Source organism: Ciconia boyciana, chromosome 1 (assembly GCF_034638445.1).
Source record: "Ciconia boyciana chromosome 1, ASM3463844v1, whole genome shotgun sequence".
NCBI classification, from domain to species: Eukaryota; Metazoa; Chordata; class Aves; order Ciconiiformes; family Ciconiidae; genus Ciconia; species Ciconia boyciana.
Window position 1 is genome coordinate 21364023 of NC_132934.1, and position 17921 is coordinate 21381943.

At 35.9% G+C, this 17921-nt stretch overlaps 1 protein-coding gene across 4 annotated transcripts in view; it reads right to left on the bottom strand.

Moving 5' to 3' along the window:
• Window positions 1-1632: 1632 nt before the first annotated feature.
• BRD1 (bromodomain containing 1) overlaps window positions 1633-17921 on the bottom strand; it is a 65823-nt gene continuing 49534 nt past the window's right edge. For all 4 annotated transcript variants that reach the window (XM_072860298.1, XM_072860290.1, XM_072860274.1 and 1 more), the window contains 5 exons: window positions 15572-15707; window positions 14103-14230; window positions 8435-8544; window positions 6489-6643; window positions 1633-3622 (listed from right to left, as the gene is read on the bottom strand). In XM_072860298.1, coding sequence (XP_072716399.1) covers window positions 3439-3622; window positions 6489-6643; window positions 8435-8544; window positions 14103-14230; window positions 15572-15707 — 713 coding nt within the window. In that variant the 3' untranslated portion in view covers window positions 1633-3438. The remainder of the gene's footprint in view (window positions 3623-6488; window positions 6644-8434; window positions 8545-14102; window positions 14231-15571; window positions 15708-17921) is intronic.

The following is a 17921-nucleotide window of genomic DNA, read 5'->3' on the forward strand; positions in this document are numbered from 1 at the left end:
ACCGCTGTAATGCTCCCCAAGAAATGGGTAAGATACAATGTGGTGTTCCCTTTTTCCCCCCTCCACTAAAATACTAATTTCCACTCTAAGATTATGTTACAGTTATTAATGGTGTCATAACAGAACTTCATCTAAAATGTAGCGAAGCACATTCTGATATGCATGTGCTCATCTGACTACTGTACCTGGTTAGGCCCTAGAATTTTGAAATAAACCAGTTTTGGAGCTCAGACTTCCTTTCCTAAACAGGTATGAAATCCCTTAAAAACACACAAGTCACACTGAAGACTGACAAGTCTGAGAAATTATTTTAGACTTTAACTCAATCCGAAGAGCCACTGGACGATACTCAACTTTGGCAATAAGAGAGCATGGCAACAGCCGTAGCCACTGCTGCAACCTCCTCTCAGACAGTATTCCTGGGACAGTTCCCATCACATACACAAAAGAAAAACAACGTAGCCTTTCATGCTAGTTTCATCAAAAGAATATGCAGTGTGCTTTGTTAGGATGCGTAACAGGCCTCTTTTAATCAGTAGTTTTCCAGCTCAGAATTCTCTTCAGCGCATAGACACCTGTAAGATCAAGGCAGCAAATTTACCTTCTCCAAGAGCTGATGGAGCTGTCTCCACAGATAAATGCCAGAAAATGAAACTTGGAAGTCTGAGCAAAATTCAAACTAAACCTTTCACTGAAGACATGATTAAACAATTTGTTATGGAATAATGAAATTAATGCTCTGCTTTTGTTTTCAAAAAAGGAGCTTTTTTCCCCCCCTCCTACGTTGCTACCCTCAGAAGCAGCTGAGAATTTGGGAAGCCTTCTCATGACTCATTTTGCAACTGTATGTATACTTTTTTTTACTGGGACTTCATACTCTATAGGTATCAAAATTCTTATCATGCAAGTGCCAAATTATCATCTTCTTACTCCTATTGTAAGTGCAATTTCAGCTTTCCAAGGTCTGACAGATCCATAACCCCCTTTTTCTCTGCTTGCCAGAATGAGGCTGTGAATCATTATCTGGTTTAACACACACCAAATTTGAGTATATTTGGTGGAACAAGTCTGAAATACAAACTGATGCAGGCTGTTTTTTTGAAGACTCTTCATAGGCAGTCCTAACAGATCACAAGTGGTTCTACTGTCTCAATATTGCACAAATTAAGCTCCATTCCCTTCAAAGATGAGCATGGTTATATGGCAGATCCTTCAAGTTGTTAAACAGAAGTTCTATTTAAGCCAAACCACCAAATTTTCATTTTATTTTTCTGCCGATATGGCTGTTATTTCTATCACAGCAGCACACCTCAGTGACAGTCCCTACAGGATACCTGCCATTGCTACTCCCCCTAAAGCTATGTTTACTGTTAAGACTGAGAAAACTATTTGCTTGATCATTTGTGAAATCTATCCAACTAATCTTTGTAATTATTAGAGTCCATTATAGGCAACTGGTCTCAGCTAGTGTAGCATAACTAGAACACCTACCATGCAGAGGCCTCAGCAAGGATGATACTGCGTGCCACAGCAAGAAAACAACCAGGTTCTTGAACTAGCGCCTCTGTAACAGCTCAGTCATGGCGTGAGAAAATGGGCACTACAGCAAAATCTCAGGGGCTAAATTCAGGACAAAATTAACAGTTGAGAAAGAAATTTTATTTCAAGCTTCTAAGGGGGTATTACAAACAATAGAGAATAAAAACATTAAAAACTATTTAAAAAGTAATTGTCCCTTTAAAATAAAGATTCAAGCAGGTTTAACAATGAAGTATGCTATTCAATGAAGTTTTAAAAAAAGATTTAAAAAGTATTGGTTTTGCTGTATTTGCTAATCCTTTATAAAAAAGCTGGGCATAAATACTTCGTGCATTCATATGCATTATTTGGTGTTTCATATTATATAACTTGGTACAGTATTTAAGATATCACTGCAAAAGAGTTCAAACACAGTGCATTTATAAATAATGGAGTCATTATAAATCACATTGCAAACATACCTTGTAATTTTCATTGTTACAAATTCAGTATCTCAGTGAAGGTAGGAATAAAGTAGCTACAACAATCAATATCTTGACTTTATTTTTTTTCTTTTTAATATAAAAATGCAGTTCTGGAAACCCACCCTCCTCCTTCCCCCTGCCCAAACATAATGCTTTACTTCTTAAAAATAAAAATAAAGTACTAATTCTATATACATCACATGTACCATACAAAAATGTATCCAAAGTTTCTATTGCTACCAAAGTGTTCTAAATTAAAAGTTACATAAATCCCCTCATTGGAAACAAAAGATTACAAGTTACAAAAAAATCAAATTACACACAAACCCATCAAGTTATTTTATACAATTTCCAATACATTTTTCTCCCAAAGCAAGTTGTCTTCTCATGTGCCTGTATAAAAATGCATATCAATATATTTGTCAATTTTATTTTTCATTATAAAGCAAATTAATACATTTTCTACAATAAATAAAACACAGGGAGGCACACATATCAACAAAATTAAATCAATGGGAGATAAATGGGATATGGTTTTGAAAGAAATAATGTGCTTGCAGGCTTTAAGCCAGGTTTGTTTAAAACAAAAACAATCTTAAGTTATTTTGGGCAACAATGGAGTGTTTTTGGTGATTTGCAAGTGATGTACATAGTATAATTTTTCTCTTGATGTCTTTCTCACAAAGTACCCTCCAAAATAATGCAACTTCCTTTCTTAAAATACATATTTGTAATTGTAAATTTACATCAATCTTAAATATGTGGTACTTTGTGCAAAGAGCAACGATTTACACGAACATTCAGAAGTCTTCTTCAGAAGCTACAGACCAAGGAAGAAATGATACAAGCAGCACCATATTGTGTATGATTTAGGCAAACATATATTTGATGCCATTTTGATATTAGGCTTTAAGATCCACTAAACACCTTAAGCTGGAAGATGGTGCTTAGGTAACAACCTCAGAAAGAAAGAGAGAGAGAAAGAAAGAGAGAGAGAAAGAAAGAGAGAGAGAAAGAAAGAGAGAGAGAAAGAAAGAGAGAGAGAAAGAAAGAGAGAGAGAAAGAAAAAAAGAAAAAAGCATGGAAACAAAAACCAACTCCCTCCCCAGCAAAATTATAAAAGGAATTAAAGAGCTACTTCTAAAATCAGAATAAGTTAAGTGTTGAATATACATTTATGTACAATTATGAACACTATGAACAAGACATTTTAACAAGTTTAGTGGAAAATCCTCCAAACTACAACACGATAAAATCATTAATCAATATGGCAATGGTGATTTAGAAGAATCGCTCAACTATTTCAAGTTTGCAGAACTCAGCCACTGAATCAACAATTAAGGGGTTGTATCTTCAATACATTCTTTTAGACAAAGAGGTTCATTAGTAGAGTTCAAGTCTGTGTGGTATTTTTCATGCCTTGGTAGAATCTCTGTTAGTCAATATCACTGAAGTCACTGACTGGTTCTCCATGGACTCTACTCAGGTGATTCATAGCACGATCGAAAGCAATTCTTACTGCTTTTCGTATGCTTGAGTTACGGCCTTCCATCATTTTTAACTTGTCTATGGTCTCATCTATCCCAAGGGGAACCATTTTGGATTTGGGAAGCCACTGCCTGTAAGAAAGGGTAAAATAAGTATGTTAAATATAGAATAAAATCAAGAAGTTTGTCCAGAAATGTCAGGGTTGCTATACTGGGTTTCTCATATAGCAGATCAGATTTACCACCTTAAATAAAGTGATAAAATTCCTTTTAACATAGTACTTACCCGCCCTAAATATTTTAAGAAGAGGAAATATTAAGAAAGCCTCTTCCACAAAACAAAGAATACATTCCAATTAAATGATACTTATTTAATGATTGATATTAGGTATCAACTGAAAAAAATTAGCATGAAATACTGATGCAGTTTAGTTTAAGAATAGGCAGCAGTAACTAACAATGAACATGACTTAAGATTCACTTGACACAGTATTGTTTCTCTTAATTCTTTCATATCCATTATTACAAGGAATTTGCAGATGATTAATTTTTGCTTTACATTTAAGACATCTCAACTTGGTCTTTATGGGGAAAGCTGAACTGTCATGGAGGTTTGGCTTTAGTATGCTTTTACCCTGCAGTATGAAATCCCACTAACTCTGTATTGAGGGTACTTTTCTGTTTTAAGCTCCATTAATATAATTAATTGCTGGGCACAAAGGAGTGATAATGAAAAAAATTCTACACCCCATTCTTCTAGTTACAGGAAAAGCATTCTAAATATTTAATTAAAAAAGTATAAAGTAAATTTACTTCATTTCCATAAATGTCTATCTTAATCCTGTTTCCTTAAGTTACAGTTATTAACGAAAACAAAAATTAAGTAAAATAATGAACATCTATTAAAGTATTTTACTGTAGTCTACAATCCTAACCCTGCAAATGGCAGAAGCCATGCTTCTGCTTAAAACCTTCAGTTTGGGAGTCCGTTTGGACCCAAACCAACTGCAAATCAGACAGTAACATATGATATAAAACATTTTATTCAAAGATTTTTTTTTAAACTGAATAAAGTTGTCTCTTGAAACATTATTTTTTATTAAAGCACTCTAAACTACAACCCCATTGTACTGAGCACAGACACTGAAACCAAAAAAATGTGAAGTCAGTACAAGGATACAGACAGAACAGTAAAGACTAGTAACATCAGTGACCAGCATGAAGCAGCAGTCTAAACATTATCAGTTTTAATACAGATCAGAGGGAAGTTTTAAGAAGGTATTTTTAAACAGAAAGCTTGCCAAGTCCTCCAGATGCAAGCAGTGAAGAAGAAACAAATATGACTATTTGAAAAGGTAATCCATAGGTGATAGAAGCTGGTATCACGGACTGAAGATGACATATACCCTGCAAGTGAATGAAAACCATAGATATGGGTTCAGGAATAAAAGATACAAAAGTGAGTTAGAGTGACAAGTACCAAAATAATCAGGATAAAAGAACCATTATAAAAAAAAGTTGGGGGGGGGGGGGGGGGGGGAAGGGACTGGAAAAATATTTAGCCTTTCCTGACCATCTATGCAGAGTATCCGTCAGAGACAGCTTTGTATAACATTTGCAAGATGTAGGACCACCTGCATATGGCAATGAAACAGAAAGGTTTACACTGAAGAGGACTCCTAAGATCAAGAAGCAATCACAGCAATTATTAAGAAAGTGGCTAGAGAAAGCATGCATTACACTTGTGATACCAGTGAGATAAAAAAGAGAAACAGAATACCGAGTATGTTTACATTTGGATGTTCTCCATGAACAAAGGCAGAATAATGCAGGAGCTCATGGAATCCTGCGCAACTGAACAAAGATCATCATGAAGAAGTACCAATTAATTAAGAAAAGAATCGAGGAACAGAGAGAGCAAGCCAAAGAATTGTGATTATGCCAAAGGATCTACAGGGACAGAAAAGCAAACACCAGTTCTAAATTTCAGGCAAGAATTTATTTAGGTGATAGTGTACTGGGACAGAGAGAGAGAGGAGAATGGCAGCATTTCTAGACATCACATTTAATCAGCTAAAGAGGAAAATGATACCTGAAAGTGTAAGCGAATTCAAGAGTAAAATTGAGATATTAAAAGATTTAAAGCTAGCTTGACCTGTGTGGAAACCCGTAGAGGAGAGGGATTAAGAAGAACATAGGAAAGAAATATATAACCTGATGAAAGGAAGAGAGAGAGGTAGATGAAAAGCTTCCATATCTGGCAAAAAACACCCCAAAACAACCCACACACAAAACTCAAAAAACCCAAAACGACGACAACAAAACCCCCCCCTAAAAAAACACCAAAAAACCAACCAAACAAAAATACACCAAAAAACCCTAACCAAAAAAGAAGAAGAAAGAAGAGCTAGTGGCAGGGGAAGAGAATGTTTTATTGTGTGAATTATCCTTTCAGGCTCCACACAGCATATTGCTGATACTGAAAGAAATGGAAAAAGGGAAGGTTTCACGAAAAAATTTAGAAAGGGCTCAGAACTTCAAATGAGAGTGTTAATAAAGCATTTACCTAGAGAGGTTAAAAATTTAAAGAAAACACACTTGAGCAGACTGGGGTGGTGGTGGGGGAAGTGTTGTCATTTGGAAAGCAATGATGAAGGCCAATACAGATAAATACTGAAGACTATTACCTTTAAAAAATCTGTTTAGCCAAAGAAGCAATTTTATCAGGTCAAAAAATGAAACCAGCTTGTAAATCAATCCAAAAGACTATTTAACAACTTGTATTATTTTCTTCCAAATTGACCATAAATAAGTACCTTTCAGTGATTATATGCCTTGGTTCAAGAATAGACTCAAATATGAAATTTTAACATTACAGCTGATACTTCCATAGAAAGATATTAATGGAAAGATAATGTTTCAATCTTCTTTTAGACTAAAGGTACAGGTTTTTAACATTTTAAGTCACTGCATCAAACAATACACTTCAACAACATACCAACTTCTTTTATTGTCAAAAAATAGTACTAAGAATAGTTTCTCATCTGATTTGGTCTGCATTTGTTCTCCAATTTTCAGTACATCCAGAGGTGGCACTGGTATAGTAACACCATTGTGATGGCCAGCAACACGAGGCATCTTAGGGTCAATAATCTATAAAAGAGAAGAAAGGATAGTACCTAATTTTTAAAAATACATCACTTACCTTAAGGAGGTATTACAAATAAAGTTAATGGGAAAAGAATCATACACTAAACAGCCACTGCATACAAATTGGCTTTGTGTTACACATGTAACTTCTTGATATAAGCTCAATAGGCAGAGTGGAGGCACAGTGGTAAATTTAACTGAAAAAACTACCTCTAGAGCATTTTTTCACCTGTGTAAGTTCTTCTTAAAGTCACATTTGAATTTCACTTATTACAACTTTGCAGACTGACAAGCAGGTTTCAGAATGAGGAAGTTGAACCAGGATTTCTAAAAGCAACTAGTCATAACTGGACTCAAATTCTGGGTTTTGAATTTCAGATACCTTAAAGAAACAACCTATGCTAAGGTATAAATATTTGCTTCTGCAAAATACAAGCCCCATACTCAAAATCTGAAGCAAAACACCCTCTAAACAAGCAAAAAACCCCAAACAGAAAAAAAGGAATCAGAAGTCACTTTCGAATATCTTGCATACCCAATTTAATGACTCGGTTTTCAGCAAAAGATGCAGTTAGAGTCACAAATTCTTTCTAAACAAAGGTTGGGGGAGGGAGGAAGATGCTGCTGACATTAAACTAATCAGGCTGATGGAAAAAATCCTTTGTAGGCAGATCACAGCATTATCAAGTGCTCAGCTTCCACCAAAAAGGGGTAATGTTACTCCATGCTTGTTCCACCTATCTCCTACCCTACAAACTCCTGTTGTTTTTCAAGCATCCACGCTGGCACCAGTCTTAATCCATACTAAACTCATTACAGGACCTAAATCAACAGAAAGCTAACACTGTGGGGAGTCTGTAGAAATCAGGAGAAGAACTTTCTTCTCTTGACTGAGGTTTAATTCCTCAGTCAACTCATCACACACTCAGAAACACCAGTGCTGACATAAAGGATTAGGCAGAAAAGGAGCCCTTCGGTCATGATCAGCTTAAATCTAAGACTAAAGTGCTAACACCATTCAAGAGACAATCAAATCATCGAATTTTCAGCATCTGACCCAAGAGTGTTTGGGTCACCCACTGAGGGCGCTTAAACTCAAGTGCTCTGAATCTCACCTCCACAGGTTTTAATCTGACTCTGTATGGTTACATGTCCTGATCTCCCCAACAGACATATATTAAAACAGTCATGACTGTCCAGTCTATTATATAGATCGGGCCATAGTGTATGAACTGTTTCTATAACCCCAAATGCCTGAAGCCAAACACTTTACCAACAACATTTTCTCTGCAAGCTTTAAGTAGAACTGTGTGTGTTTCTCCTAAAATAACAAAGGCACAACAGCTTTAACTTTCCAGTACATCATTCACAACTGGATACAATCATTCAACTCATTCTGACTCTACCAAGTTTTTTGTTTCTTTAATGAACTGCAGAATCAGAGGTTTTTGTATACTTATTTTGTAGCAGAAAATATTTTATAGTTCCAACACCAACAAGATGTCTGTCAAATGCTTATTCAGTTGATCCTTTAAACAATAATATATACTGCAGAAATAAAGACTACTGAGACAGGTATTGCACACCTCAAAAGATGGGTAAGGTAGTAGAGATTATTGACTCAACATCTGATACTGCAATAATTTTACAAACTGGGTGCATGGTAAAGAGGGCAGAATAATCCACCTTTGTTCAACCTGAATGGGAATTTATCAGTTACCTTAAGTTCAGGCACCAATAGTCTCAGACCAGAAATAGTTTCACTAGTGTACTGATGGGAAGCTGCGTACTCACCAAAGCTGGGTAAGAGGGATATCCACTGCATTTGGCCCATACTACTTTTAGAGGCTCAAGAACAGATGTTGCAGCATCAGTTGAAATCCACATGCTGCTATGCCCAACTTCTAAGAACAAATAATAATTAAATATAAAATTAATATGTTAAAGAATTAAAGCTCAGATAAATCTTCTGCACTTCTTTGTTTCCTCATCAATCTCACGATCATTAGAATCCAAATACCAATAACGTTTCATGCACATAGCAATAAAAAGCATGTAATGTTCATAACAGCAATGATACTAGTACTTTAATCCAAGCCTACAGATAAAAACCCAAGTTTTTAGACACTTCTAGAAACAGTTTATCTTAAAACACCTTAATTCTCAGAAAGCAAGTGTTTGCTGAATTTTAATAATCCTTTCCCTTTGAAAAAGCTCAAAAGAAAACAAAGTTATAGTACCACAAAATAACCAGTTTCTTTTGAAACTACGACGACAATCCTGTCAAAGAAGTGATGGTATTGAAAATGCAAGTTGCATGGATGTTTCCAAAGTGTTGGATGTATCATAGAGGGATTAGTTACCTGTGGGTAACTTACAATGCTTGTCTGGTATACCTTTCTATTCTCATGCATAAGTTCTAATCTGCATGTTAATTTCCATTTATTTATTTAATCAGCCCTCTTGGTCTCTCTGCCCAGCCCTTTCCTGCAGCAAAGTTCAAAAAGAACAACAGGCTTCAAGGAAGCAGCTGCAAGAGTGTTTATTTTCCTTCTCAGGAGGCAGCATAACAGAAAACTGAGTTTATGTTACTGCTCACTTCTACCAGAATCCTCCGTTGTCTTCTCTGTTGCTCACCACTGGACTGAAGCATGAAACAGGTTTAAGCTTTTCAGTCAACAAGAATCGCAATTGACCCCCTAGACACACAGGGATACAGTCAAGAGACTGGGCAGAAGGCAGTGAGTGATCCCCTCAAGATGGAACTGGGGGTGGAAAAAGTAATAAGAAGGTAATGAAAGTTCACAAGTTGTAAAGATGAGGAGGCACTTCTTGTATGGGGAAATGTGGTAGCATAATACAGTTCAGAGGCTGCAGCTGCACTTTCTTTTAGCAGTAAGGCAATACTTGATAGAAGTAGCTCTCTACTTGCCAAAATACAATTTATTCCTCAATTCTTCCCGATCTGCTCCCATTTAAAATAGGCAATGCTTATTTATAATGAAATGTGGCATGCAGATATACATTCCATCTCAACATCATAAAAAGTACGGGGAAAAAAAGTGGTTTCAAACCTTGTAAGAGTAGAAATAGCAAGGAAAGTGTTTAAGGTGATCACAAAAAAAAAAAAAAAAGGCAGTCATTCTCCACAATATATTCTAGGTCAATGTTCAGCCATAACCTATTAATTCAATTATAATTTAATCTATAATGGTATCAACATTTCAAGAAAACACTTTATTGGGAAATCTAACTTCAGAGATTCACAGCTATGTAACATCAGTTATCAAAATGCAATTGTTCATAATAACTTGCCATCACAGTGTAACGAAGACATTAGATGTTTTTGAAGCTAAAAATTGTCACTGGTTCTGTTACAGGTGTGGGTAACATAGGAGGAAGAGAAACAAATACAATTTTTCCAGTGTCTTCAAGACCTCAAACAAGTCTCCTAAAGAAAATAGGGATCTTTGCCATCAATCCCAGAGGCTTTACAGAGGAGATCTTTCATCAGTGGATTCCATTATACAAAACCATGAAAATAATTTAAGTCTTATTTACACTATTTCTTACTGAACTACATAACCTTGGAAAAAACAGTTACTAAATCTATTTACTGGTTTATTTATTTGTTCCTTTCGGTATATTTTTAGAGAGGTCATTTTAGGACATTCTTCACTGTCTCATTAAAAGCCCTAATAGTATTCTTCAGATTTATAAATAGATAATACACACAAATATAATATATACAGGCATTCTTATACTACTAAGAGTATAGCTGAATACATAAAATACTGTATATTATGGAAAGACATGTTAAATCCATATGAACCATTTTGGTAGTATCTCAAAATAAAACGATCAGAGCAATTGCTAACACAACAGAAAAAACAATTTGGGCAACTTCTTTATTTCTCTGCTCTATTAATACCAGTATGTTAAGTATTCACACGTCAGTTATAAAGAGTCATGAAGGTTTAGATTAATGTATCCTTCAAACACAGACTATTTTGAAAAATATATATAGAACTGTATCTTGTACATAAAAACAGTACAAGTCCTCTTCTGGGCAGCTAACAAGAAATAAAAGAAACCTACATTATTCTCAGCTGCAGAGTCAGTATGAAACAAAGAAAATGGCATTTTAATGCTGAGTAGAAGGTCATACACAATCTGACAGGATGCATGCAGCCAGATTCTCTCAGAGACTTCTCGGGTGTATACACAGTAGGGAAGAGTCTCAGAATTTTTCCTAGTCAGAATTTATTCCATGTGGTGATAGATAGGGTGTTAATAGACTAGCACATATGGTTAGTACCTTTCTTTTACAACATAAAAACCCCTTTATTTCCTCAAACTATGAGACACAAAGAATTTAAGTTAGCAGTCAGGACAACATACTGGTTAAGATTTTAAATAACAGTACCCCCACTAGCTGAAAACCAGCAGTAATGAAATACCACAAACCAGACTTAAGATTCTACATAGTTTAGGGTAAAGATACGGATGTCTCATTACACCCTTCCTCCCCTTACAGACTTCTTACTTCTTACAATATTTTAAAAACAACTAGTGTTTTTTTCAGTATCATTCTCATAATAAAGTCAATGTGTTTAATTTTTTTGTAGGAAGTTGAGCAAAACACCCATTAGGTGCCAGCGCCACAGCCTCAAAACTTTAAGGCATTTCTGTCTTCAAAAACAGAGCTAAGAACTTCAAACCCAGTATCTGCATAGCTTTCAGCAAGGAATGCAAGCTCTTCATAGGCCAATTTTATTTTAAACCAGGAACTTCAGCCATAAACAAGAAAGTCTATTTTACTGAAAGATGACCGGATTAACAGAGCACAGTGTTGGGGATTTTTTGGTTTGTGTTTTTTTGTTTGTTTGTTTGTTTTGGGGTTTTTTAATTACATAGAGGAACCTTTGATTTTAACACCTAAAGCTGTAGACAAATCCACTGACATTAAGCATACTTAAGCTCCAAAACTACTGCCACCCAAGAACTAGCTGTGGTATCAGCAGGGTAGATGGATCATTCTTTATCACGAATGATAAACGGAGACTTTCCTTTTACTGTGTAACTCTTGGCTAGACAAAGTGTTCTCTCTGCTGTCCATGTTACCTGTTGAAGTTAAGACCATGCAGAGGGGAAAGCTATTTGAGTCAAATGCAGCAAAATGTTCCCTACAACCTGCCCCCTGCCCACTCTTGCTCACCAGTCTGATGTGACTGAAGGGAAAGACAGCATCTAGACACTGCTGGAAAAAATACCATCACTAAGATTTACTGAGGAAAAAAATCTGACAAGAAGGTGGAGCAACTGACTGGACAAAGACAGGGACAAAGAATTGAAAACTGGGACAAAAAGCATGAGAGAGTATGGAACAGGAGAGCTAGACAAGAATCTTGGATCAGGGAACAAGGAATAGCCAGGCAAAAGGACTGGGCAAGGCTCAGGAGGGACAGGCAGAAGAACACATTGCCACTTCGGTGCAGCAACTTCCTGACCCTATAGGGGGATCCAAGACCTACAAACCTCAGCCCATATTTGTATACAGCAGCTATTAATGAAAACCACTCAGCACGTGTCTACTCATCTTCCAGTGCTCTTGCACACCAAGGACGACAAGCTATTACATACAGATAATTCTGTTTGAAAACCAAGAAAACCATATTAAGTCTACAAACCCAAGCCCTAGAAGTTAGACAGAATTCTGAGTCACTTCTGAAACTTTAATTCATCCTCCATATTTATATCTCAATATAATCTTCATATTTCAATGTAGAACATATTTTTCCATAATAGTCTTAACTTGTCCAGTACACTAAGTGGACCTGGTTCTAAAGCATACCTCAGTCTCACAAGTCAAAAATGCTGAATGTGGCAGCAGTATTACAGAAAACAGCATGCTCTAACTTGCAGACTTGGCTTTGTGATTTCAATAGCACTCTTGTAACATCGTTTGTGTTTGAACTAACTTATTTCAATGTGCGTGCATTACAAAGATTACATCCATTAATCAGTGCAAAACTGCACCCCATCATAATTGCAGTATTACAACATACCATACCACAGGTTCTGAAACAGCATCTTGTAAATAGAAACAAGATATTCCTTGGACCTAAAGAGAGCATAACTGTAAGCACTGTGTCTCTTGCTAAAGCATATATACTCTGTCAAACAGAACTGTTTGAGACCTTTTTCCAAGAATGAACAACCCTTTATTTTAGTTTCTTTGTAAAATCTGGGATTTTACTAATAGAAGTAAATCATGGTAAAGTTCCAGTTATGCACAGAATGTAAGCAGCAGATTTCACTTCACTCCTACTTATTTCTTCTTCTTGATCTGCTGGGGTAACAGGGTGCAGAAGGCAGCCAAAAGAACTCAAATTAGACAGAATATATAGTAATATATAAAATAATGCTGTTAAATGTCATTTGCTCCTCCTTTTAGGCAGCTGTGGAATGTATCTGAGAACACAGACAAAGCTAAAAGAGATCAAGGAGACTTCTGAAAAAACAGGTACAGGAATTCTAAGTGGAAAGTGTTAAATATAAGACTACCCAGGACAGAGTAAGACAAGCAAACGGAAAAGGTTAAGTCCTGTATAAGAGGTTACCATACAGATAATAAAGATACTAAACGTGAGAGTAATGAAGCCATAGCTGAAAACAGATTAGCTGCAAGAAAGAAAACCAAAACTGATCGTATGGGGAGGAAAGAACAGACTAAGGCAAACAAGACTCAGATAAAAGCACTAGAAAGACATGAGAGAGTCGTGGACAAGGAACACCCAGAATGAGGGGGCGAAGAGTTTTAAGGTCAGAACTAAAGACGGGCCTGCTAGACACTGCAAGGCTGATGCCTAACTTCAGTGTGGGAGCATTGCATTACACAAACACAGTTCTACTTATGGAAGAGATGACCTACTTAAATCTTGTAATTCAATTAAAATATTGAACAGGTAGAAAACGTATCACCAGAACATAGTTATTTCCCTAAAATTTGGTAAGTTATTATCCTCTACATTTCTAGAAATTTCCCCTTTCCAATTTCAAATTTTTCCTGAATGAAAGCAGACCATGTCTTACTCGTTTGTCAACACGTTTATGTAGAACAGTAAATGAGGAGTAAACCCTAAACCAAGAAGCTCAACAAAATATGGACAGAACCATAAGTAGTACTTCAGTCCAAGTTTTGCTCGTATTACTAGAGTAGCTTGATCACTTTAAATACCACTTTTTCATCAAAAAACCAAAATCAGGTACTATTCTTTTCTCTTCAAAGTCTTTAAAGAGTCAAAAGCAGAAACCAGTAGTTTCTGCAATGCTATCAACACCACCTTCAGAATGCTTAGATGTACTTCAGCAGTGAAAATAAGAATGTTAGAATCTGTCAAATAAATGGACAAAATTATAGTTATACAGTATTATTAAGAATACAATTATTTATAGTTACCAGCTGCAATTCTTGCTGCTTTGGCATAGTTTCCATTTTCAATGCATGATATCAATTCACTTCGGTCTTCCAGTGTGTGTCTTCGTATAAGTGCTGGTTTACCTTTACCACACTTCGGTAGGCTGAAACTACAAAAGCATTAATATTAAAACCATTACTTGATAATTAACATTGTTCACTATAAATCAAGACTTTGAAAAAAGAATTTAAAATTCACCAGTACACAGCAAAATCAGAGCAGCAAGTTCTAAAAAAATTTATATAACAAACACAAACAACTACATAAAACCTAAAACCCCAGATTATTTTCATGCACAGAATTGCCTGGTTATCAGCAAACGACAAACAGTATGCAACTGCACCTCAACTGCTGTACAGGTTATACGTGCACAAATGAGAGAAGCTGTTTTGTCTCCAGTGTTACAGTGGATACTGGCCAAACAGAAACATGTTCCCTCTGCTCCAACAGTTCCACTACACAGGAAACACAATCACTTTCTCTTTCATTTTTCACTACAAATTCAAGTAATCAGTTGTGGGATATATACACACAAAATTGGAAATTTGTCCTCTGCACACTTAAGTTTTCTTTAAGAGATCAAAGAATCTGAACAGCAATTATTCTAGATCAAATCCTCAACATATCACATTTACAAGAGATGCAATATTAAATTCTCTTTGTTTCTGAAGGCCTGTTTGACATGACTGCATTAACGCCATTCCCTTAAACAGTTTAATACCAATCTTGAACACATAAATAAAGCTGCCTTCTTTTTTTTCTTTTTTTCTTTTATTCTTTTTTTTCCTAAACAGATTTACCCTATACTCCTGTATGCCCCATCCCCATAGCCCAGGACTGGAGACAGATACCTTTTACCCAGAGATTAGTGTGCTTTTGGAAGATGTGCACCATTGGTGAAGGAGAAATATTTATCAATGGTAGCAGAGGTGACCATTCTGACAGTCCTACCTTTACCAACAGCCTTCACAAAGAGAAGGTCAATAGTTGGTATACGGGTACTATCATCACTGTGGTAACTAGCCAGTAATCCAAATCACAGACTCATAATCTAGTTTCACAGCTACTGAATTTACCTTCCCTGTGTTCAAGACTCTGCTTTGGAAATTGCTTCTCCCTTCACCAAAATAAACACACCCATTTTTTAGTGTTCAGGATTAGGAAGATAATTAAAACAAGATACTATACACACAAACATGTATATGTATCTATAAAGAGCAAAAGAAGCATAGTCAAGTATGAAAGTGTAACTTCCCGGATCTGCAATAAACTGAATTCAACAAAAGAATACTAGCAATCCTGAAAGGTGTCTCAGATTCGACATACAACTGAGAAAACTGAAATGTACTCTTTTTTCTAAAATTTATGCAATCCTCTGATGTGGGTCACAAGCAGAATAGAAAACTGATATATTCAATCTCAAATTTATATTTCAGATTTACAGTTTTACCTTGAGTTACACAAAAGACTGTTACTAGATGAAATACTAGATTCTGATGCACAGCGGCGACGAGGTTCAACTTTTCTTCCTGGAGTATCATCTAATGCTCTCTCTTTACTTCCATCTCCGAAACCATTTGACAGACCTACAGCATAACACAAAAATAAACTGCATCAAACTGGAAACCACACCATTTCCATGAACAATGTTTTACATTCACACACTGTATCATTATTGTTCTGTACTTCAAGTATTTTGATGTGCCGAAAAAGGAAGAACATGAGCATTAACAAAATACTTCATTTTAAAACACAGTATTATAAATAGGAGGTTCCTGTAGTCCAGATTTTAAAGACAGGATGGAAATTTAGGTAACATAAAAAAAAGGGTGAAGATTATAATATGGGAAATTCCAAATGGAATATCAAATCAGTCTCTGTATGTAGTATTAAGACAGTCAGGCTGCAGAAGCTAGGTAGAAAAAACAAGGGGGGGGGGGGGGGGACGGACCATGTTACAAACCAGGCAGATTTACCAAGTCAACACAAGACTCATTTGAATACAATGTTACAACTGTAAGCCAAGAACTACTGAAAATCCTTTTCAAACACTGGAAGTAAAGAGTGGTAGGGATTCCCTCCTGATGCCATCTAGTTCCTCCTGAAAGTCTTTCCATTTTAGTAAATTCAGACTGACACCATGATGTCTGTTTTCTGGGATCAACAATCAATAATATGCACATTACATATTTTGACTATCCTTCCCCTGGCACAAGTTTATATACGTCCAAGGATATTGTATTTTAATTGTATAATTGTAATGAAAACCTAACAGAAGGCTTTTATATTACAAGCTACTGATTTGATGGGCTGCCACCAATCCTGCTCTGGGTTTGCTAATTCACAAACTGTATAGTTCTTATTAAGCCATTTCCATATTTGATTAAAGAGACAAATGAAGAAGTTTAAGGTAGCTTTCTGAAGACTTTCCCAAGGGGGGTGGGGGGGTGGAATTAGGACTAAAAAAGAAAGAATCCAACACAGACTCCAGAGTATCAACAGAAATGAACTGGCTAAAGACAATGGTATTAGCCTGCAATCAGCTACTGCAAGCTGTAGACTGCAAAGAGAATAAAATTTTAACACAAATTCAATTCTGAGCACACTTACTTCCTTACAATAAATTAAAGTATTTACTTAAGGCATATGACCAGCATGCTTCTCATAATGCAAGAAAAGAGCTACCCATCCCAGCCATCCTATTATCAGAGTCTTAAAGGTCATAATGATCTTTGTTCATTCAGACATAGTCAAATAAGCTTATGTAACTTCACGTGCCCCTCCACAGAGCATTATACTGTAAAACAATTACGGCAGAACTCCCTTTATTAAGTTCTATTTCTTCCAGTCTGATTGCTGCAAAGAAGGCTGACAACTAAGGAACTTGAGCTTAGCAAGTTACTTTGTACGATCCAGTTGTATTTCAAGATTTAAGGGATTTCCTCCTCCACCCCCAGGAGACCTTCCATTTGGATTATCAGCATAATTTTAGATTTTTAAGAGAAAAAGGAGAATTTATTCAATGGTCTGAAAGATTTACAGATAAGCATTCTCTTTCATAGTCATTTAGTTGACACTGTAGAACATTCATTTTAGAGTGTCTGTTTGTAATGCCTATATTTGCCTTTGATTTCCTATACAAGAAAAAGAAATAATAAAGGTAGCATTGTCTTGAGTGTTCAAGCACCAAACTACATGCTATTGGTTAATCTTGTTCTCATTCTCAGCAAGTCAGTACAAATAGCTGGAGATTAAGTAGGAGTTCAGTCCTAGACTATGCTGAAAGACCTGTCAAAACAGAGTATGCTTTATGAGAAAGCTTAAATTCCCCTATAAACTATCACAGTACACCTCACATAGCATCTGAAATGAAAAGCTGAAAAAACATTCTCCAAAGATAAAAAGTAGATCTCTTGGGTCTCTGTAAATAACTATTTTTTATTCTTAGATATCCTGTCAGACCTATTTTTCAAGTGAGGTGTAGAAACTGTTTTGTTTTCATCCTGCCACAAGCCAGAGATACATCACTCAAATTATCATTCAGGCATCTAGCTAATATAAATCAGCTATCAGCAGAAACAAATTAGATCACAGATTAAATTTTAGATTTAAAGACAGATCAAGTAAATATTGCTACCAGAACCAGAGCACAGTTCAGGTTCCCAAGGGACTGAGAAAGTGAAAGGAAATATCTGTTTATTCTTGTAAGATATGTATAAAATGTTTAATTATATGCCAAATATGACTTGGCTACGTATATCTATGTACACTGGTTCTGTATGTATATCCAGGACAAAAAA